This window comes from Ptychodera flava, chromosome 1 (assembly GCF_041260155.1).
Source record: "Ptychodera flava strain L36383 chromosome 1, AS_Pfla_20210202, whole genome shotgun sequence".
Taxonomy (NCBI): domain Eukaryota; kingdom Metazoa; phylum Hemichordata; class Enteropneusta; family Ptychoderidae; genus Ptychodera; species Ptychodera flava.
Genome location: NC_091928.1, coordinates 25,892,124 through 25,917,002, shown reverse-complemented (window position 1 = coordinate 25,917,002; position 24,879 = coordinate 25,892,124). Strand labels below are relative to the sequence as shown.

The window sequence follows — 24,879 nt, the reverse complement described above, 5'->3', positions numbered from 1 at the left end:
TACTCTTAGTTTAATGTTAAAACCATAAAACCAAGAAATCTAGTTGTTGTTGTTATTATTATTATTGTCTGTATTGTTGTTCATGTTTATTAGTCGTGATGTTGTTGTTGACAAATTGAATTCAACTAATATAAATGTTGTGTTGTGGCTGTTTCAAACGCAATGTAGATGCCATTAGAAACGCTACAAGGACACCATCATTCTTTGACACGATGTATAGCAACATACACTCTCTCCATGTGCATGTGCAAAACCCCACGACCGGTCGTGAACGAAAAACTTTGAAAAACTACTTTATTTTCTCCTGACTTGCATCGCCACGACCCCACGACCTGTCGTGAAGGAAAAACTTTGAAAAAACATTCTATTTCTCTCGGCATTTATCACCACGACTCTACGACCGATCGCGAAGGAAAAACTTGTAAAAATATTACTCTATTTTATCCCGACTCGTATTTTATCGATGTAGATACGGTCAATGTACTGTGAAAATATTGTATGACTTGATGAATTAGGCTTGGTACGGTACACTATATACGCAAATTGTCCGAGTTGAAGTATGAAACTTTACAAAATCAGGTGGTAAACAAAATTATTAAAAGCCTTCGCTGGACAAAAAATTGTGAACGACCTCCCCGAAAGTAATTATAAAATTTGAAGTTGTCGATGATGTTGGAATCTCCAGGTAACCATGCTTTAAGGCAATCTGCACATTGCAAAAATGTCCAGTGTTTTTGTAAATTGTTCTCTTACATTAATTCGATTGCAAAGGATATATCCTTGGGCCATTTCCTGTCGATTTTTATGATTTCCATTTTGTGTTTTGGTCTGACAAGGCGATTGTAACGACTACGAATTTAGCAGGCTAATATTCGACCCGTAAAACATTGCCAGCTGTATGCATACGCTGTGTGAAGTTGTAACCTCCACAAATGTAATAATCTCCACAAATGTAATAACCACAATTGTAATAAAATGCACCCATCAATGTAATATCACCCATAAATGTAACAAAAATCAACCATAAATGTAATAAAAACACCAACCACAAATGTAATAAATAGTAACCATAAATGTAATAAAAAACACCCATAAATGTAATACTTATCAACCATAAATGTAATAAATCTATTTTGTCGTTGCAATTGAGGAATTAGCCCTTAAATATTGATCTATGTAATAAGGAAAGCAACTCCACACATTATTCATTTCTTAATTGTTTGCGTTTAGTGTGTTTTGCATATTTGAAAGTGTATTTTACGTTTCCCTGTTTTGTGTACAGAACTGATTGGCCATGGCTAGACACAGCTGTAATCTGAACGTCAGTGCAGTCTCTACTCTAGAGTGGGGAAGACTGTGTAACACTACGATCCTTTAACACCGTTTTTTTCGAAAATTGCCGTACTTTCTTAATCAATCGCCTCAAATTCGTCTTCAGTGGATAAATTGCGTGGAATAATCGATAGATTGTCTGTATTCCTATGTTGTCCCACTTGAAGTTTGTTCCTTCACTAGGGATGCCAGGATGTCTAATTTTGTTCTACTGTGTTCAAGGTAGTGTTCGTATTGTGTTTTACTAGATTGAAATATATGTTCTCGTCAACATGTTTTGTGTCGTACGTTTCTGTTATAAGGTTTTATATTTCTCTGTTATTTGTTCTGAGTCATCTGTCATAAACTTTGTGTGGTATCACTGGTTGACGAGTTATTTTGACGCTTCCTTATTATGTAATTATCAGTGTCTAGAACTGCTGCTCAACTTCCATTATCTGACGGTTTGATCAGTACCTCGCCGTTTTCTGATAGTGTTCTCAAAGTATTCTATACTGTGCTTCGGAAAGGAAACCTAGTTTCAGGAAAGTATGCAATAACATTACACTAGTCCTATTAAAGTTATTATTTACTCAGGGCATTGATAAACAAATGATCATATATGCAAGTTCAAGTTTATTACATTTATGATTGAGTTTTATTACATTTATGGTTAATTTGTTTATTACATTCGTGGTTGCGGGTTGTTACATTAATGGTTGACTATTTTATTACATTTGTGGTTGATTTTATTACAATTGTGGTTGATATTACATTTGTGGAGATTATTACATTTGTGGAGGTTACAGTTGCCCTCATTTTCCTTATAGAATAGTCACAGAAGTGAATAGCGCGCAGAACAAACAGTAGAGAGAAATTTAAAACAGTGCGGAGAATTGTGTCCCAGCAGGGAAATTTGAAACAGCCTGCGGAGAAATTTTAAACAGTAGAGAAATTTAAAAAGGCGCCAAGAATTTCAATCAGCACAGAGATTTTTACACAGCGCGGACAGTTTTCAACAGCGCCGAGATTTTTACACACCGCCAAGATTTATTTTACACAGCGCGGAGATCTTTACACAGCGCGGAGAATTTCCAAGAGCGCGGAGATAAATTTCACACAGCGCGGAGATTTTTACGCAGCGCGGACAATTGTCGTTTTCGTCCATGGTAATCGAGCGACACGATGACATCGTAAAAACGAGGCAACGCGACGGGCAACTCAAGTCGCTCGTTGCACTGCACATACTATATGTCGGGTCATTTTTTTCAGATCCCCTGGCTCACTGACAGAAAACACCTGAATACGTCATATGACGTTGGTATGACGCGTTGTGACGTCTCATAAGCTTCGTGTTGTCGGGGCACAGTTAGTCACTTTAATGATGGGTTGGTCTATTGTAAACCACATTTTGGCACAGTCTACTTGAAGTACCAGATATGAACTGAAAATGCTCACGTGTTTCATTATATATTGCAGTGTGTAAATTTTAAGCTTTGCCACACGTTTGCAACTTCATTGAAAATATTATGATCAACGTAATGAACAATAATCACCGCCGATTAGGTCATGAAGTATACAAATATGTAATTAGCTGAAATAAAAATATCAAAGTTCTTTTACTGCTGTCATTGTATCACCACTTTATATAGCAAGTGTAATTACCATTGGCCAAGTCCTTCAAGTCATATATGCCGAGCTGTGAAAGCTCATTAGACATGCAAATTGTAAATTAGCTGACATGAAAATGTGAAATGACTTTTGATATTGTTTTAATCTGGTATAATCATCAATGTACATAGCATGTTTTGCCAACTTTGATCAAGTAAATCCGGTATATATCCCTAATAAGCAAAGGTCATTAAATATGTAAATTAGGAATTGGCTTAAGTAAAAATGCTTAATGATTTTCAACAATGTTGTATCATGGTATCTGCAACATATGTAGCAAGTTTTGTCAACTTTGGTCAAGTCAATTAAGATATATATCTCTAATTAGGAAAGTTCATTAAATATGCAAATTAGGAATTGGCTGAAGAGAAAATGCTTTATGACTTTCAATAATATTGTATTAAAGTGTCGTTAATGTACATAGCAAGTTTCATCAATTTTGATCAAGTCAATTCAGATAAATATCCCTAATTATGAAAATTCATTTAATATGCAAATTAGGAATTGGCTGAAGTAAAAATGTTTTTTGATTTTCAATAATATTATATCACAGTATCTTTGATGTATATAGCAAGTTTCGACAACTACAATCAAGTTAATTCAGATATATATCCCTAATTTGGAAAGTTTATTAAATATGCAAATTGGGAATTGGCTGAAGTAAAAATGTTTAATGACTTTTAAAAATGTTGTATCATAGTAGCTTCAATACATGTAGCAAGTTTCATCAACTTTGGTCCAGTCAATTTAAATATATATCTCTAATTAGCAAAGTTCATTAAATATGTAAATTAGGAATTGGCTGCAGTTAAAACGCTTAATGACTTTCAATAATGTTAAATCATAGTATCTTTAATATACATACCAAGTTTGGTCGATTTTGATCGAGTCAAATCAGACATATATCCCTAAGAAGGAAAGTTCATTAAATATGCAAATAAGCAACTCTCTTTCATGTCACCCCTTAAGGTGGCACTCCCACTTGGTAACATTTTTAAAACACAATTTTTAATGCCAACGGTCGATATTTGACGTGGCGACTGCGCGTGGCATTTGATTAAACGTCTCGGGTACATTGGTTATACAGCGAAAGAAAGCCAGCCGTGCAGAATGCCTACTCGTGACGCCTGTAATTGTTGCAAGTTATTACGTCTACTAGTGGACGATCCAGTAAACAAATCAACATGAAAGGCGCCGCATGATTTCACTGTTTTTGGCAGTGACGGGGTAATTACACGTGAAAGTGGTCAGGGCGATTTTTAATTGGGGGTGGTCGAGTCACTGTACATTTAAAGGTCCTCTTAGAAATGAATTGCACAACAGTTACTGTATGTCAGTCAGTAAATACTAATTCAAAGCAAAGTTGTGCAAAGTCATCAATATTAAAACTTCACCTAAAATTTACGAGCCTCCATGGTGACTGACAGCCCCTTCCTTGGTACTTCATAGTAACGTACGCCTTTTTTATACAATCATCTTACCCAATAAAACCCCACTTACGTACGCAACTTTTGAAATCGTAACGGAATCGCTGTTAATACTGTCTCTCTTCATAAGCAAACATGCAAACAAACGCTCGCCAAAGAAGGTACAAAAACGGTAAAGCTTTGAGTGAAGAGATTTGCAAAGTCATCGTGGACGATTTGCAACGGCTTGGTGCGAATTCAGCCAACGGTGTTGTACCGAGGGGTTCACTGAAGCAAGTCGGAGAAAAATATCGACTGTCCGACTCCGGTGTTCGAAAGATATGGTGGAGGTACTGCACAACAGGTGACTACACTGCAAAACAGCGACGCGTGAATCAAAGGGCACTATTGCATCAAGACATAGCTTTCCTCGAAGTTATGAAACGTCAAAGGCCATCAGCAACCTACGGTGAAATGCGTGATGAGCTCAGTCTAGTTTCTCCAACTCAATTAACTGTCCGGACAATAAGTAATTACGTACGAAAACATTTTTCTGGCGGAGAGTGGACACGTAAAAAGATCACTAGAGTTGCCACAGAACGATTAACCGAAGATAATTTAATGTACACTCAGGCATTTATGGATTTGCTGCATGAAGTCGAACCACATCGATTAAAGTTTATGGATGAATCTGGATTCAAGACTCCAAACGTTGGTAATCCTAAGTACGGTACTAGCCCTCGAGGAGATCGCTGTGTGGAAGTTATTCGCTACCATCAAAGGTCCAATTCGACACTCAATTTACTGGTAGGTTTGAACGGCGTCGTGCACAGCCAGGTAATTGATGGTACCTCGGATTCAGCCACGTTCACAAACTTCATAGAGCAATGTGTTAACACAGTTTCTCAAGATGGTTACCCGGCGTTACAAGTTGGCGATTACCTAGTAATTGACAATGCCCCGTTTCATCATAGTGATATGGCGATGGCACTTGCTGAATGGTTGAACATACAAGGAATAGAGTATATTTTTACCCCAAAGTACTCACCAGAATTTAACCCGGCTGAATTTTGCTTCAGCAAAATAAAACATTCACTGCTCGCGCCAGATCGTAGAACGCTTGTCTATGAAAACATGGCATTCGCCATACACGACGCGATCCATTATATCACACCAGCAGATACAGCTGGCTATTTCCAAGCAACCGGATACATCCGAAATCTGTAGCTAGCGACCATCGTCATTGAAGTAACAAGTGAACTTCACTCTATACGCGTGATTTTATTTTCTCTAATTAATCCATGTGACTAGCAATGGATGAATCACTGTGTCGAGGACAATGCGTAATATAAACAGAACTTTCGTATATTCCGGGATATTTTGCAATTAGTTCTGACTTAATTGGGGTCTCATACTTTTCTGGATTGTTTGCAAGTGTTCTAACGATACATTTCGACGATTCTAGAAATTTGCTACAATTAATAAAGACAGAGTCCAATGTACAGTTTTATGAAAACCTACGTGTCCGTCCACTGGTCTCTCCATTGAATTTTATTGTCATAAAGTGTTCAAAGTCTTTGCAGATCCCTCTGGACTACACACACAGACACGCAAACAGAATTATCTGAGCACACACCTCTGGAAATAAATTACTACAAGCATCCCATAAACTTTCATACCATTTTAATGCATGGAACAATAAATCCATAAAAAAGTGACCAGTTCCAACCACATACATTTCCGTATATCGAGATGGAGAAAAAACTTGAAGAATTCGTTCATGATCAAATATAAACTGAAAAATAAAACTATTCAGAAACAAGAAACACCAAACTGACGTGCTCAAATGTTGAACAAATACGAACATTAGATATTTTTTTTCAAACCAACGTGAATGATAAGCGAGTTCAAAGACATGCATAGTTCCACAGACAATGAAGCGATGAAGCAAATGTACACTTGTTATTCTTTGCACTCCCCGTTGGCATGTTTCATTTTCTTGAAGAAGTGCCTTTACGAAAACACTTGTTGGAGCTTGTCACGGTGGCAGCGGTGGTTGCGGTGATGCTTGTTGCTCAGGTGGTAGAGAAGGAGCAAACGTGTTGGTTTCTGGTAAATTTGCATCCATACGGTGACAATCTGGAGTGAACACTGGGCTTGTCTGTGGCTGCTCTGTTGCTACCGGTACATGGGGATAGTAGAACTGTTGTATTGGAGTGGAGGAAAGTGGTGTTGTATCACCGTAGTAATAATATGGCAGCGGATACATCCATTGTGGGTAGTGTTGATAGCTAGCTGCCATCATACTATTAGTAGCTGCAATGGGCATTTGAGTTGATCGATTCGGTGTCACTTCGTCGCGTGGAGTTTCTGTACATACAGTTTCTGCTGTCGGTTTCGCAACTGTTCTATCTTCTGCATCGTTTTGTAATCTGGGTGACGATGTTGGAAATCGAACATTGTATTTGGTGTTGTTTTCCAATAGCTCCCGCACAGGATTGTGTCGCTTTTTCTGATGCCGTTGACGGTTACTTTGCAGAATCGTCTGGAATTTCGTTTTCTCCTTCGTAAGATTTTCTGGGACCTTACCGTGAAAATGAGCTTTCAGGATGCTTATATCTTCGTTTAGGAGGTAGCGGCGAGGCTGGCTTCCAATTGACGTCATCACCAAATAGCGGTTCTTGTCTGAATTAATCAAACTGGCCTCAATCTGCCGTTCGAAACTGGAGTTTACAGCGTCAAATAACTTCTTACGCGTGTCAATCTCTGCCAACTTTTTGTCAATCTGTTTTTGTAAATCATCACTGCACGTTGTTTCTATGGCAAGCTTATTTAATTCCGTTCGTTCATCAATATGATCTCTATGGTTTATGTCACCGCAAACTTTCGCTGATACACAACGGCCGTTCGGACATTTATCACGTGTATGGTTCGATTGCATGTGACACAGTCCACATCGTCTTCGAGTAGGATCTCTCTGTACCTGAGGAATATCTGTCTGAATCGCGTCGATAGCTTTCTGTACACATTCTAATTCGACCTTCAACTCGTCCATCTCTCTTCTCTTAAGCTGTATGTCAAGTTCTTGAGGAGAGACATAATCAGGGATAGTTTTAGTCCAGTCAAAATAGGGTTAGACCCACCACAAATTGCAACAGAATTTTTTTCTTCAGAATGCATTTCAGAGAGGTACCCAGAACAACATATTAAAAGTTTACTCGAATCCACCTTGGGGAAATATGTCTAATTTGCATAAATCAAATATGGCGGCCAACCATCCGACAAAATAACATAATTGGCCATGTATCACATGTTAAACACGCTATTTTAGTGATTTCAAAGTCTGACACTAGTAATTTGGCCCAGGGAATCATTTTGGAGGTATAATGTTTCATATAGGCACTTCATTCATTTGCATAATTCCAATATGGCGGCCAACATTCCTACAAAAGACATTTTCGGTCATAAACCACGTATTAAACAAGCTATTTCAGTTATTTTAAAGTTAAAAGTATATTTCTTTGGCATGGACAAATGATTTTCGAGATGCAAAGATTTGCATAGGTAATTTGTTAATTTGCATAAATTCAGTATGGTGGCCAACATACCTACAAAAAGACATTTTCTGTCATATACCACACATTAAACAAGCTATTTCAGTGATTTTAAACTTTTAATATTTTTCTTGGGTATGAAGAAACACTTTTAGTGTTTCAATTTTTACAAAGAACCTTTGATAATTTGCATAAATTAAATATGGCTGCCATATTTATGCCCCATGGCTTAATAGCTTCTAATATAAATAAAGGTCTGATATAGTGTTTAGCACTAGGAAACTATCAAGAAGAAACTGTTAAGTCCTTGGACATTCATTTTTAAAATTTTAATTTTTCTATATATGACGACTGTTAATGATTGCTGGTCTTCTGAATAATATATTCTCTTTCTGAATATAACATTGGATTCATCTGTGTCGTAATTTGTATGGGTGTTTAACACTGTACATTGTCAAAACATGTAACTGATGTAATCTGTAATGTTTACTGTTAAAAAAAAGACGTGTTCAAAATCCTTAGTTTTTAATTTAGACTGAACCCCCTTCTTATGGATGGGTGCATCTATATAAGATCCCCTAGATGATAGGCAAGAAGTCATCACATATAACAGCAACAATAAACAAATCAAAGCTAAAAAACAGAAAAAATGCCATAATACACACAAATTGAAACTCAGCACTATTGCAAACAATGTCAGATTCATAAAAACCTCATGGACACACAAACTCAAAAAAATCTGAAAACTGCATGCTTTAGCAAAGGCTTACAATTAATCCAAACACAGAATCCAACTATTACACAATACAAACAAGTGCATCTTGAGTCATATTTCCAAGTGTCATTTTTCCAGATGTACATGTTTGTATCGTGTAACAGTTGGATTCTGTTGGGCTGATGAGTTGTTTGATTTAATTCTAAGCCTTTCCTAAGCATGCAATTTTCAATTTTTTGTGAGTTTATGTGTTGATCAAGTTTTTAAGAGTCTGACATTGTTTGCATCAGAATTTTATTGTAAAACAAAATAGTTGTTTTGTTATATAGCATTTAAAAAACAATGTGAACATTTCAGAAAATTTGACCTAGCCAGACTAGAGTTTTATTCTTTGGAAATCTTGAAATTGGGATAAAAGGGAAGCAGGAAATCGGGTGATTTGCATAAATTTACATAAATTGACCCTTCTATATCATGCAATTTACGACTGCTTGCCAAGCTAAAAGGTGAACCTAACCAATTTTTAATCTTGGGTTAACAAATTTATCAAATTGGATGAATATTTGCAAAAAAATTATTTTGAGCAAAATACGCTGCATTGGGTGCAGTATTTTCTTGATATTCCGGTTGCTAAAAACTCTACAGAACCTTATTTATATAAGAAGCTATTTGGTCATTAATTTGGCAGCCATATTTAATTTCTGAAACTTATCAAATTGTCTTTTAAAAACCTTAACCGCAAAAGGTGTTTCTTCATGCTCAAGAAATATATTTAAACTTCAAAATGGCTGAAACAGTTTGTTCAATACATGATATATGACAGAAAATGTCTTTTGTAGGTATATTGGCCGCCCTATTGGATTTATGCAAATTAACGAAGTGCCAAGGCAAGTCATTGCACCTCAAAAATCATTTGTCCATGGCAAAGAAATGTAGTTTTAACTTTGAAATCACAGAAATAGTTTGTTTAACCCTTTGACTGCTGTAATTATTTTACACAAAACTTGTAATGCAATATTTTACCAATTTCTGTGAACTTTTATATGTTTTTTTCATAATTTTGGACCAAATAGATATCATTTTCAGCAGTTACAGTTTTTTATCAAAATTTTGGCAAAAAGCAGAAACATTAACTGTGGTACATTTTATATAGTTGACAAAAATAGACTTTGGCGCCCAAAGGGTTAATACGTGGTAAATGACAGAAAATGTCTTTTGTATGTATGTTGGCAACCATATTGGATTTATGCAAATTAACGAAATACCTAAGTATGCAAATCATTGCATCTCAAAAACTGTTTGTCCATGCCAAAGAAATATACTTTTAACTTTGAAATCACAGAAATGGCTTGTTTAACCCTTTGACTACTGTAATTTTTTACACCAAAATCTTAATGCAATGTTTTACCAATTTCTGTGAACTTTTCGGTACTTTTTTTTTCATAATTTTGGACCCAATGGATATCATTTTTCATCAGCTACATTTTTATCAAAATTTTGGCGAAAAGCAGAAAAATTGACTGTGGTACATTTTATAAAGTTTACAAAAATAGACTTTGGCGCCCAAAGGGTTAATACGTGGTATATGACAGAAAATGTCTTTTGTATGTATGTTGGCCACCATATTGGATTTATGCAAATTAACAAATTACCTATGCAAATCATTGCATCTCGAAAATTGTTTATCCATGCCTAAGAAGTATAATTTTAATTTTAAAATTACTGAAAAAGCTTGTTTAATACGTGGTATATAACCGAAAATGTCTTTTGTAGGAATGTTGGCCGCCATATTGGAATTATGCAAATTAATGAAGTGCCCATATGAAACATTATACCTCCAAAATGATTCCCTGAGCCAAATAACTAGTGTCAGACTTTGAAATCACTGAAATAGCTTGTTTAATCATGAGCGCGGTGGCTGGAATGGAACGTGCACGCGACAACAGCTATGCACGCGAGCACCTTTGAACTGTCTGCTGTCCTGGCCTCAGAAATGTATATATACACAAGGGTATGCTCATATGAACATGGAACCTGACGATGTGCGTTACAAAAAAGGGGGGACAGGGGGGACAGATACTATTACCCTCTGAAAAGTCCGCAAAAGGTAAACGAATTTTTTATTTTTGAAATGTAACTCATTGACGATAGAATGTAAAATATAGAATGAAAACAAAGAAAAAAATGTGAAAATGTAACCCTTTGACCTGCCAGGCTTGTTCACGTTCCGTTCGACCAAAACAGACTTAGTAAAAAGAAATGCACATTTGAAATAATCTTTCGGGTTCTATCGAAAGGCTTTCACTAAAACTGAAAAAAAATTAAATGTTCTCCTTTAGAATATTATATTGGAAGGTTTTTACTACGAAGAGAAATAAAAAATATGTCCTTTCTTCTGCGCATGACGAAACCACAGAACGGCATTTGCTATATTAGCGTATTTTGCGACGTTCGAACATCCAAAGTCGCTACCGGATAACGGCAATGGTTCTACTCCGGAATAAAAGATAGAGGCAGTACGCGCGCTAGGGAGTTCTGTCATCTGGTTGCAAAATATGTCATGTGGTTGCTGGCTATGACACACCCATATTTGGTTATGTTTCGATGTCAAAGGTCAGAGTTGAAAGTCCAAGCATGGGTAATTCCCATTCCTGATACCTTGACTGTGTCTACATATACGTCAGTCATCATGATCGACCTCGACAAAAAAGTCAAAGAGATGTCTTGAAACACATCAAAGTCTGCTTATTTACAAACATTAAGGTGGTTGGCCTTGTTTTATATTATCACTTTTCTCTTGATAGGATGCATGCTTCAGTAACAACGGTCGAAAATGCTCAAAGCATTATACTGTGGGAAAGAGGATATGTCATGCAAGCTGTGCCCAGTGAGGATGTTTAGTCCCACGAAATATAAGGGGAGACTGAAACGACACATTAAGGCCCACATAAAAACCTCAGTACCTTGTGGAGGTAGGCAGCTAAATATGTTTGTCTTTATTGCCAATGTGTTCTGCTGTATAACTTAGCTTTTATAAATTAATTCATATGTATCCTGTATAATTCCTGTGTATCTATTGGTTTTCAACTTTCTATGCTATCACAAACTGATTTAATTTGTCTAATCAAAATTTTTTGCAGAATCTGCATTTGGAGCATGCCGAGTCACAATGTGTCACCTGGTTGCACGGAGACTCCGGTGCATCTCTCTTACACTGACAAGGCTGTGACTGCTACGTTTTCTCATTGGTTTTCATCTTTCTATGCTATCGCCAACTGATTTAAATTGTCTAATCTAAATTTTTTGCAGGAACTGCATTTTTAGTATGCTGAGTCACAATGTGTCACCTGGTTGCACGGACACTCTGGTGCATCTCTCTTACTGTGCTAAGGCTGTGACTGCTAAGTTTTCTCATTGGTTTTCATCTTTCTATGCTATCGCCAACTGATTTAAGTTGTCTAATCTAATTTTTTTGCAGGAACTGCATTTTTAGTATGCTGAGTCACAATGTGTCACCTGGTTGCATGGACACTCCGGCGCATCTGTCTTAGTGTGCTATGGCTGTGACTTCTAAGTTTTTCCAGTGGTTTTCATCTTTCTATGCTATTGCCAACTGATTTAAGTTGTCTAATCAAATATTTTTGCAGAATCTGCATTTGGAGTATGCTGAGTCACAATGTGTCACCTGGTTGCATGGACACTCAGGCGCATCTCTCTTACTGTGCTAAGGCTGTGACTGCTAAGTTTTCTCATTGGTTTTCATCTTTTTATGCTATTGCCAACTGATTTAAGTTGTCTAATCAAATATTTTTGCAGAATCTGCATTTGGAGTATGCTGAGTCACAATGTGTCACCTGGTTGCATGGACACTCCGGCGCATCTGTCTTAGAGTGCTATGGCTGTGACTTCTAAGTTCTCCCAGTGGTTTTCATCTTTCTATGCTATTGCCAACTGATTTAAGTTGTCTAATCAGATATTTTTGCAGAATCTGCATTTGGAGTCACAATGTGTCACCTGGTTGCATGGACACTCAGGCGCATCTCTCTTAGTGTGCTATGGCTTTGACTTCTAAGTTAGCTCATTGGTTTTCATCTTTCTATGCTATCGCCAACTGATTTAAGTTGCCTAATCTAAATTTTTTGCAGGAACTGCATTTTAAGTATGCTGAGTCACAATGTGTCACCTGGTTGCACGGACACTCTGGTGCATCTCTCTTACTGTGCTAAGGTGTGACTGCTAAGTTTTCTCATTGTTTTCATCTTTCTATGCTATCGCCAACTGATTTAAGTTGTCTAATCTAATTTTTTTGCAGGAACTGCATTTTTAGTATGCTGAGTCACAATGTGTCACCTGGTTGCATGGACACTCCGGCGCATCTGTCTTAGTGTGCTATGGCTGTGACTTCTAAGTTTTTCCAGTGGTTTTCATCTTTCTATGCTATTGCCAACTGATTTAAGTTGTCTAATCAAATATTTTTGCAGAATCTGCATTTGGAGTATGCTGAGTCACAATGTGTCACCTGGTTGCATGGACACTCCGGCGCATCTGTCTTAGAGTGCTATGGCTGTGACTTCTAAGTTCTCCCAGTGGTTTTCATCTTTCTATGCTATTGCCAACTGATTTAAGTTGTCTAATCAGATATTTTTGCAGAATCTGCATTTGGAGTCACAATGTGTCACCTGGTTGCATGGACACTCCGGCGCATCTGTCTTAGTGTGCTATGGCTGTGACTTCTAAGTTTTTCCAGTGGTTTTCATCTTTCTATGCTATTGCCAACTGATTTAAGTTGTCTAATCAAATATTTTTGCAGAATCTGCATTTGGAGTATGCTGAGTCACAATGTGTCACCTGGTTGCATGGACACTCCGGCGCATCTGTCTTAGAGTGCTATGGCTGTGACTTCTAAGTTCTCCCAGTGGTTTTCATCTTTCTATGCTATTGCCAACTGATTTAAGTTGTCTAATGAGATATTTTTGCAGAATCTGCATTTGGAGTCACAATGTGTCACCTGGTTGCATGGACACTCAGGCGCATCTCTCTTAGTGTGCTATGGCTTTGACTTCTAAGTTAGCTCATTGGTTTTCATCTTTCTATGCTATCGCCAACTGATTTAAGTTGCCTAATCTAAATTTTTTGCAGGAACTGCATTTTAAGTATGCTGAGTCACAATGTGTCACCTGGTTGCACGGACACTCTGGTGCATCTCTCTTACTGTGCTAAGGCGGTGACTGCTAAGTTTTCTCATTGGTTTTCATCTTTCTATGCTATCGCCAACTGATTTAAATTGTCTAATCTAATTTTTTTGCAGGAACTGCATTTTTAGTATGCTGAGTCACAATGTGTCACCTGGTTGCATGGACACTCCGGCGCATCTGTCTTAGTGTGCTATGGCTGTGACTTCTAAGTTTTTCCAGTGGTTTTCATCTTTCTATGCTATTGCCAACTGATTTAAGTTGTCTAATCAAATATTTTTGCAGAATCTGCATTTGGAGTATGCTGAGTCACAATGTGTCACCTGGTTGCATGGACACTCAGGCGCATCTCTCTTACTGTGCTAAGGCTGTGACTGCTAAGTTTTCTCATTGGTTTTCATCTTTTTATGCTATCACTAATTGATTTAAGTTGTCTAATCTAAATTTTTTGCAGGAACTGCATTTTTAGTATGCTGAGTCACAATGTGTCACCTGGTTGCATGGACACTCCGGCGCATCTGTCTTAGAGTGCTATGGCTGTGACTTCTAAGTTCTCCCAGTGGTTTTCATCTTTCTATGCTATTGCCAACTGATTTAAGTTGTCTAATCAGATATTTTTGCAGAATCTGCATTTGGAGTCACAATGTGTCACCAGGTTGCATGGACACTCAGGCGCATCTCTCTTAGTGTGCTATGGCTTTGACTTCTAAGTTAGCTCATTGGTTTTCATCTTTCTATGCTATCGCCAACTGATTTAAGTTGCCTAATCTAAATTTTTTGCAGGAACTGCATTTTAAGTATGCTGAGTCACAATGTGTCACCTGGTTGCACGGACACTCTGGTGCATCTCTCTTACTGTGCTAAGGCTGTGACTGCTAAGTTTTCTCATTGGTTTTCATCTTTTTATGCTATCACTAATTGATTTAAGTTGTCTAATCTAAATTTTTTGCAGGAACTGCATTTTAAGTATGCTGAGTCACAATGTGTCACCTGGTTGCATGGACACTCCGGCGCATCTGTCTTAGAGTGCTATGGCTGTGACTTCTAAGTTTTTCCAGTGGTTTTCATCTTTCTATGCTATCGCCAACTGATTTAAGTTGTCTAATCAAATATTTTTGCAGAATCTGCATTTGGAGTATGCTGAGTCACAATGTGTCACCTGGTTGCATGGACACTCCGGCGCATATGTCTTAGTGTGCTATGGCTGTGATTTTAAGTTTTCCCAGTGGTTTTCATCTTTCTATGCTATTGCCAACTGATTTAAGTTGTCTAATCAAATATTTTTGCAGAATCTGCATTTGGAGTATGCTGAGTCACAATGTGTCACCTGGTTGCATGGACACTCCGGCGCATATGTCTTAGTGTGCTATGGCTGTGATTTTAAGTTTTCCCAGTGGTTTTCATCTTTCTATGCTATTGCCAACTGATTTAAGTTGTCTAATCAAATATTTTTGCAGAATCTGCATTTGGAGTATGCTGAGTCACAATGTTTCACCTGGTTGCACGGACACTCTGGTGCATCTCTCTTACTGTGCTAAGGCTGTGACTGCTAAGTTTTCTCATTGGTTTTCATCTTTTTATGCTATCACTAATTGATTTTAGTTGTCTAATCTAAATTTTTTGCAGGAACTGCATTTTTAGTATGCTGAGTCACAATGTGTCACCTGGTTGCATGGACACTCAGGCGCATCTCTCTTAGTGTGCTATGGCTGTGACTTCTAAGTTTTCTCATTGGTTTTCATCTTTCTATGCTATCGCCAACTGATTTAAGTTGTCTAATCTAAATTTTTTGCAGGAACTGCATTTTTAGTATGCTGAGTCACCATGTGTCACCTGGTTGCACGGACACTCTGGTGCATCTCTCTTACTGTGCTAAGGCTGTGACTGCTAAGTTTTCTCATTGGTTTTGCTCTTTTTATACTATTACAAAGTGATTCAAAATCAAAATTTTATGCAGTCGTCTGCTTTAGGAGTATGCTGAGTCACAATATGTCACCTGGTTGCACGGAGTCATGTGGTACATCTCTCTTTCCCTTATAAGGCTTTGTCATCGAAGTTTCTCCTTTGCTTTGCTCTTTTTATGCTATAAAAACGTGATTCAAGTTTTCAAATAAAAATTTTATGCAGGAATCTGCTGTTAGATCATGCTGAGTCAGAATGTGTCACCTAGTTGCACAGAGACTTTGCAGTGGTATAAAACTTGCTAATTAAGGGGCGCTGCACCCAACAAAGGGTATTTTGCACCAAAATCACTTTTTTGTAGACATTCATTTAATTTAATGAAATTGTTAACCCAAGATTAAAATATTATTATTTGGGTTCATCTTCAAGGCTGTCAAGCAGTCGTAGGTTGCTTGATAAAGAAGTGTTAATTTTTGCAAATGTTTGCAAATCACCCAATTTCCTGGCTTCACTATTCTTCCAATTTCAAGATTTCCAAACAATTTAACTCCATACTGACTTGGTCAAACTTTCTTAAATTTTCACGTTTTTTTTTTTAAATGTTAAACAAAACTTTTTTTGATTGGCAATAAAGTTCTTACATTTTGAATAAGAGGCATTTTAATTTGTATGAGGATCATGTACTGTAAAATATGTTCAGATGTAACCTGCCAAAAGAAGGAAATGACGACCATGTTAAAAGTGATATTTTATTCAAATCATATGTGTCACTGCCCATTTAGGGCAACTGTTGTCAGCACCACTTATATATAGCCATTGCATGACTGATATCATTTTTATATGCAAAGTAAAACATAAACTGTGTCTTTTGAAGGTTTATGGCATGTCTGTTGAAAACAGAGTATTAAAAAAAGACTAATTTTTAATACGAAATGTCTGTGAACAGTGTCTATTCATTCTGATGTTATAATGGATTTCTGTTTGTTTTGACAGTATCTTTGAATGATATGACACTGCCTTAACAACAGATGGAAATTTGTTTGTTTCAGAAGAGGAATGTGAAAGAAACGTCAATGTAAGTAGGGTATTATGTTCATATGTTGCTTCTCACATTGGTGTACCATTTTGGTTTTTAGCTACTATAGACTATAGTCTATAGAAGCTATTGGGATGGGTATCCGTCCGGCGTTCGTCGTCAGTCTGTATGTATGTATGTATGTATGTATGTATGTATGTATGTCCGTTTGTGAGGCGTCCGTCCACTCAAATATCTTGAGAACCGCAGTACTCACTGATTTGATATTTGTTGTGTAGATGAAAAATATGATTTTGGGAAACTAATTTTTTTCATTTTTTGATATTGTTGAAAATAGGCAAATTAATGCCAAAAAAGGCGTTTTTGGTAAAAAATCTGTTTCTTCATAACCACTGGTCAGACAGCTTTGTTATTTGGTATACAGGTCCCTAGGGACAACCCAACTTAGATTTGTTCAAATTGTGATGAAATATGCAAATCTGTATTTTTAAGGAATTTTTATTGTCATTTTTGATCAAAATTTGACTTACATTGTATGTAATTCTTGTAATGTATAAACCCTATCAATTCACCCAGAAAAAAATAATTAATATGATTTTAAATAATTGAATTAATTAGGAAATCATCAAAGCCAAAATAATTTTAGTGTAGAATTATCACAAAGTTCAACTTTTTTTGACAGTTCATAGTGAAATGCTTACCATCTTGGAGGATTAAAACATGTAAAGGCAACTTTCCTGAATCCCAACTTTGAGATATTCTGAACTGTCATTTATTGTGCCCTGCATGTTATCTAAAAGAAATTGCTCAAAATTGTTTGTCATGATAGGGTGGTCAAATAAATAGAGATAGAGAAAGTTCTAATTTCCATTTATGGTTGACTTGGTAAGGATAAAATAAAATTACTTTTTGAGGAAAAAAATAGAGTGGACAATTAAAAGAGTGGTCAAAGTGATAGGGTTTTTATGGTAAAGCTGGGCTGTAAGATTCCTCATGTGCTATTTATAGCAATTATGCAATCTGTGAAAACAGTGCAATGAAAGTGTTACATGATGCTTTTGATGACCTTGAACTTCTTAAGTTTCAAACATTTGTCTCTTCAGTGTGCTTTCTCTGAGTACTTACAGTCTCAACTTAGGGATGGACCATTAGACCTTGGGAGGGGGGGGGTGGTCACAATGAAATTGTGAAAAATTTTTTTTTATTATTGTAAATTTCTGAAATTTTTTTTTTCCAATTGAGATTAGCTGTGCAAATTTTTTTTTTCAGAGTAAATTTTCAGATTTATAATTTTTTTTCGATCGCCGCTGTCTGAAGATAAAGAGGGCAAACATGTGGTGCCAAGCACCACAAGCGGCCACGCAAGCGGTCACCGGGAAGAGGTCAGGAGAGAGTGTCCCCCTGCTGCTGTTGGAGCTTTTGAAAAATAGAGATTAAAATGGTGTTATTTGGTGGCACTTGGGGAGTATTTTTGCGGGGGAGGTCAGGAGGGGGTGTCCCCCTCCTGCCGTTGGAGCTTTTTGAAAAATAGAGATTACAATGGTGTTATTTGGTGGCACTTGGGGAGTATTTTTGCGGGGGGAGGTCAGGAGGGGGTGTCCCCCTCCTGCCGTTGGAGCTTTTGAAAAATAGAGATTAAAATGGTGTTATTTGGTGGCACTTAGGGAGTATTTTTGCGGGGGAGGTCAGGAGGGGGTGTCCCCTCCTGCTGTTGGAGCTTTTGAAAAATAGAGATTAAAATGGTGTTATTTGGTGGCACTTGGGGAGTATTTTTGCCGGGGGAGGTCAGGAGGGGGTGTCCCCCTCCTGCTGTTGGAGCTTTTGAAAAATAGAGATTAAAATGGTGTTATTTGGTGGCACTTGGGAGTATTTTTGCGGGGGAGGTCAGGAGGGGGTGTCCCCCTCCTGCTGTTGGAGCTTTTGAAAAATAGAGATAAAAATGGTGTTATTTGGTGGCACTTTGGGAGCATTTTTTCGGATTACACATCTTCCTCTGAAACATGGTCTTCTTGCTCCTCAGTAGCTTCGTATGGTTTTGAAAATTGACTTTTTTGGTTTCCTGGCTTCCCTTTCTACTGCAGTGGTGAAATGCCTACATTCACCCCACCAACATCATGCATATCTCATGATTTACAATTGATTTTGACAAGCTGAGAAGCTAAAATAAGCTAAATAATATAGTGAAATTTGCATATTTGTGTTTTTAGAGCAATTGTTGCCCTTTTTTGATCAAAACATCTATTTCTCTGTAGCAGCATGTCCAAATTGATTGGATGTGTATAGATGTGTTGAAATTTCAATATTTGTCTTTTTAGGGCAATTTATGCCATTCATGGTCAAAAAATCTGTATTCTCTGAAAGGGCTTGTCCAATTTCTTTGAAATTTGCTACACAAAAACGATTAACCATGCAGATTTATTCAGTATTTGCTATCGAGAAACTTTCAAAGTTCAACCCCTTTATGTGTTTTTATGTTGGGATTTGTTGGATAGATGGCATTCTACGTAGTGTATTGTTGAATGTTAAAACATGTGTTGCTGTTGTTATTTGAGGCTGTTTTTTGAGAAAAAAGAATTGAAAATGCCTTTTTAAAAGCAAATAATACATAATGACTTGATATGTTGTTTTATCATTATTGACGTGTTTCTACTTGTTCACCAATTCTTGCATCATTGTAATAAAATGCTGTAAAAAAATGAAACTGATGTGGCCTGCATCTGTTTACCTTGATCTTAAAAGGCAAATACAACTTTCTGTCTTGACAACCATACCATAGTTTCAATAGTTTACCTAGTGTACCTGCTTGGTTTGTACGCAGGAAACAAGTAGTAAACAGGCTCTATAATTTCATAATTTTCAAGTGATCAGAATACAAAAGTCCTGAAAAGATAAGATAATCACAACTTCCAGTATAAGGGATACAGTCACTCTAAATGTATAAATTAAAATTAAAAATGTGCCGGGAGGATGTATTAAAAATACAGAAAGTTGCTTACTGTCGGTAAAATCTAAAAAAATTTCAAAATTTTAAAGACTTTTGCAGATTTTTTTTTTACGCCTTTGTCTTCTTATTTATTTTTTTTTTATTTTGCAAACTAGTTTGAAGATTTTTTTTTCCTAACTATCTGCTCTGAAAATTTTTTTTTTCTGTTTTTGACCACCCCCCCTCCCAAGATCTAATGGTCCGTCCCTTATTCAACAGAACTTACTTACAATCATGTTAATTTGAAAGTTAAAATGTGCTTCGTTAATAGGATGAAAATACTGATAAAAAGATAACCAGCTTAAGATTCTTTATAAGCTGACAGATACGCTGTTTTTTATGACGAAAATCTTGATTTAAGCAAGTCTTGTTTACTTTAATTAGAATGTAATTAACTCTCCTTTATTAGCTACTATAGACTAATATAGTCTATAGAAGGTATTGGGATGGGTATCTGTCTGGCATGCACTGTCAGTATGTCAGTATGTCAGTATGTCAGTATGTATGTATGTATGTATGTATGTATGTATGTATGTATGTATGTATGTCCGTTTGTGAGGCATCTGTCCTCTCAAATATCTTGAGAACTGCAGTACTTACTGATTTGATATTTGTTGTGTGGATAAAATATGTGATTTTGAGAAACTCTTTTTATTAATTTTTGATATTGTTGAAAATATGCAAATTAGCACCAAAAAAGGCTTTTTTGGTAAAAAATCTTCTTCATAACCACTGGTCAGACAGCTTTGTTATTTGGTATACAGGTCCCTAGGGATAACCCAACTTAGATTTGTTAAAATTGTGATGAAATATGCAAATCTGTATTTTTACGGAATTTGTTTTTCCACTTTTAGTCAGGTTATCCTGAAATGAGCTATCAAAGATATCCACCTTCTTCATCAATACATGTGTCACAGAAGGTTATTCTCTACAAACACGATTGGAACTAATTTGGGAAAATTGGATGAGAGTAAATATTAGGAAAATGTAACGAAATCGAAATTTTTACAGCTGAAATTTTACAAAATGATAGAATAATGTAAAATTTGAAATATTGTTCTCATCGAACAAAACAACGAAAACACAACGATTATTGCATACCTCTTTCATCGGATTCATTTTCATAAAAAAAGTTCATTTTTGTGTAAATGTACTAAAGAAATGAGACAAAATGCTTAAAATTTCTCTACTTAACGACTTTTGAGTCAGGGCACTTTTGAAATGCCCCTGACTTTTTCGTGAATGTAAGGCTTCATAAACATTAAATTGAGTCAGGGCACATTTTAAATGACCCTGACTGACTTAACTGTAAATCAATCGAAAAACTTCATTTTGGTCGAGGAAAAGTGACAAACTGAGATTATTACTAGTGTTTCAGTAATGAAGAAACTACAGACAAACTCTCATATTTTCATTAAAATATGAATATTGTTCAAATGTTTTGAACAATATTGCATTAGATACTATCATGCACTGATTCTTTCTCATAACATTTTAACAGCATCGTAAATTTTGAATAAAATTTTAAAGATGGTAAGCAAATATGGTGTAATATTTGACAAATTTCTAAAATTCTTGAGAAATGTTGCCAATCCAATTATCCCAAATTAGTTCCAATCGTGTTTACATCACACAGCAGAGCTCTGTCAACTGTTGAGTCGCTTATTTTTTCAAAACCGCTGGTCGGACAGCTTTAATATTTGGTTTACAGGTCCCTAGGATGACCTTAGTTAGATAATTTCATACAGTCAGGAAATACTTAATTTTGTATCCATGTGTATAGTAGCTTCAGGGACTTTGGCCCTATGTTTGGATAATTGTGTAAGTTATTATATTACAACTCTCAAAAATTTAGAGGGCCTGTAATGCTTACTTTTGATATTATTTTCATTATTTATATTTGTCCACTGTAAGTTGTTATTTTACTACAGAAAGATTGCTAAAAAATCAATATTTAGCTTGTCAGCATAGCATTTGAATGTGTGATTGCCCTGGTATTGGAAAGCAGCCGTAAGGACTTGTTTTAAACATCAGCATCCTGGTGCACAGTATACTGGGTAATCAGACTCAACAAGGAGCAACATGCATAAGCAGTGGAGGTCATCAACACCAGTGCTAAATAAGAGTATTTTAACAAATATTTTTTATTGCACACAGAACTCATATAATTATTGAACTATTACATTCTATTGAATTACATTTCCAATGTTACTGTGCACAAGTTTATGGGCTTGCCCTATCATGATATCATACATTTTATGACATTATCTACCACAGGTTTTCATGGGTGAGAGAAATATACAAAAATGTATTAATAGTATATCTATATTTCTATTTTTGTCACTCAGGTTTGTTGTAGACTACATCACAATTGTGTTGTTGGAGGAGGCTGAAGTTTACCTTATGTCAAGGAAAAGAATGGTTATGCTTGAAGAAGCAAATAAACTCTAGTATTGTCACAGAAATCTAAAGATACTGTTCTGCAGGGATAACCTTATTGACATTTGTCCATATTGTTATGAAATATTTTAAAACTTAAATTTTAAGGCAATTATTGTCATATTTAACCAAAAATATCATTTAAAAGTTCTGGTCAGACACATTAATATTGATTATACATGTCCCTTAGGATGACAGCAGTAAGATTTTGTAAAATCGTGCCAAGATATGCAACTTTGTATTTTTGAGATCATTTTTGTCATTGTAGATCTATTTTCTTCTTCAAAACTCCTTGTCAGACTTTTTGATATTCAGTATACAGGTCCTTAGGATGACTTAAGTCAGATATTTTTATACTGTGAGAAAATGCAAAATTTTGTATTTTTGGAGCAATTTTTGTCAATTTCGGTCAAAAAGTGCTTTTGTCTAATTGGTGTTTATCTGATAGCTTTGCATTTTCTTATAAAAATCCCTGGAGACTACCTAAGCCAAATCATTTTTCAAACTGGGGAACCAATTATTTTTTGTTTTTGGAGCCAATATATTAGTCCGCAAGCTTGGATGACCTATTCCAACCCTGAATACCTTGTAAATCAATTTTGAAGACACTGAAAATAATGTAGTTTTAATTGATGCCAATTTGTAGTGAAATACGATCTAGAAAAAGTTGTGAGCTTATGTTTTATGTAGTGGATCAACTTTAGCAAATATTTCATGGAGGAAACCCCATACACTGATGAGGGATTTCAATCCACAAGAAGGCATATGGCAAGATGCACCATACCAATAAAACAGACTCCAGTTTATTTGTATCAGTTCCAATCATTTTGTTACATAAACAAAAAAACCTGTCATGGTATCACTTAATTAAGTAAATCTTCACAAAGATGAAGGCAGCCGAGTGAAATCATGTGTAGATTGAATGAGATGAGTGATGAATGATAATATTAGGTCACTTCACCACACAAACAGAATAAACAACGATATTAATGTTGACGACCTATCCCTCTGACCCCATATTGTTTTTTGATCAGTACACTGCAGGGCTCGAAAATTCTCGCCGCCCGACGCCCGTGACAAGTGAATTTTGAGTCCGGGCAAGTGAAAACAACATTCTCCCAGCCCGACGGACAAGTGAATTTCAATGGGGCCACTGTACGTACGCGCTGCCACTCTCTGGTCCTTTGAGTGTACCGCTTTCGATATGGCCGGCAATAAAATAGCTCTGTTCTGCTTGGCTACAAAATGGCAAAATATTGACGTTTTTACAGGCTCTTATGTTTTTTTCTTCTCATGAAATCATGTCAGCACGATGCCTCCTCAACAGAAAACTACAGCTTACAATAAAATGTTGTAAGGTGTTGAAACAATTTACCCTCCTTCCTACAAAGTTACAATATATTGAAACACTTTACTCTCCTTTCTACAAAGTTACAAATTCCCTGGTACGTGAAGCAAACATTGTTGCTGTTCAATACTGCAATAACGGTCCCTCTCAGTCTCTCATGAACGGACCGTGCTACACATCATGGGCGACCATGAATACACTAACCCTTGGCTTTGCCTCCGTGATCTGTGTCCCGCGTACCGGTCGTTATTTTTAGTCCAAGTTTTACCTACTTTGCTTGAATCAAAATTTGGCCTGCAATTACTCAGTTTGATAGTAAAAAACATTATTTCAAAGGAAACTTTCACAAACAGAGTCATAATACAAGGGAAAAGGAGAAAAACTTGAGGTTTTCTGAAAGGTCAAATCTGGGTCATCTTATGTGATGTCATAAATGAAGACCCTTAAGTACACAATTATGGTTCAAAAGAAACCACCTAGGAAGGTCCAATAGGTACAATCTTATGATAAAAGGTAATTTCTTGGTGCTTTCCAATTTAATGGCATTTAGCTTGACTGTCAGTTTCAATTAAATTTTATTAACAGTTATGGCAAAGGGAAATTGTCAACAGTAGTTGCAGTAAGCATATCCATTTCAAATATCACATTAATATTTCTGCAGATTCCTCCAGTTTAATGATGTAATAGTGAACATCACCAGACATTTCTTGATGATGTCAAACTATCAAATGAAAATGTTCCTGGGCTACAATGTTATCATTATCATTAAAACTATTATTACTCTTTAAAACATTGGGAAATGCATTGAGCAATATCAAATATTGTGTCTTGTTTTAAAGGATTTTGACCTGACCCTTTTTGTCTCAAGAAAAATACTCCTGCTGAAGATGCTATTGAGCCTGCTTGATCACAACTATGACACAACACCATAATACTTGTATCTACACTGTCACTATGCTACCGAATGCTTTCTTCTGCATGGAAAATTTGTATTTGTGTGGCTAACAAAACCACATAAGGAGCTTATAATTGTAGTGTATATGTATGATAAGTTGTCATACTGTGAATACTGACTGAATGCTGTAGAAATATTTTGTATCTGTGGTAACGTACACTTCACATTGCTACCTGATTTTTAGAATTGCCACCTAATTATTTCTTGTGGCAAAAGTTTACCACTAGAAATGAAAAAGTATTTCAATCCCTTCAATGTCATAAAAAACACAGATGATTAATGTAATAAAAACTAAACAAATATTTCTTTAATGTAAAAACTATCATGAACAATATCTTGATTTGTAAAATTAGGAACTCCTGAATGC

At 36.2% G+C, this 24,879-nt stretch overlaps 3 protein-coding genes and 1 long non-coding RNA gene across 4 annotated transcripts in view; 2 read left to right on the top strand and 2 right to left on the bottom strand.

The window, feature by feature from the left end:
* The window catches only part of LOC139133811 (homeobox protein aristaless-like 4), a 151,748-nt gene that overhangs the window by 29,721 nt on the left and 97,148 nt on the right, over positions 1 to 24,879 (bottom strand). The gene's annotated exons all lie outside the window — the stretch shown is intronic.
* Positions 1 to 24,879, bottom strand: part of LOC139135473 (uncharacterized) — a 69,657-nt gene that overhangs the window by 27,121 nt on the left and 17,657 nt on the right. The gene's annotated exons all lie outside the window — the stretch shown is intronic.
* Positions 4,545 to 5,615, top strand: LOC139143700 (uncharacterized). Its single transcript, XM_070714229.1, has one exon. The coding sequence runs from the start codon at positions 4,545 to 4,547 to the stop codon at positions 5,613 to 5,615; it is 1,071 nt and encodes a 356-aa protein (XP_070570330.1).
* On the top strand, positions 16,704 to 23,015 carry LOC139133804 (uncharacterized). Its single transcript, XR_011552645.1, has 2 exons — positions 16,704 to 16,826; positions 22,119 to 23,015. It is a non-coding gene; the product is annotated as an uncharacterized lncRNA (long non-coding RNA).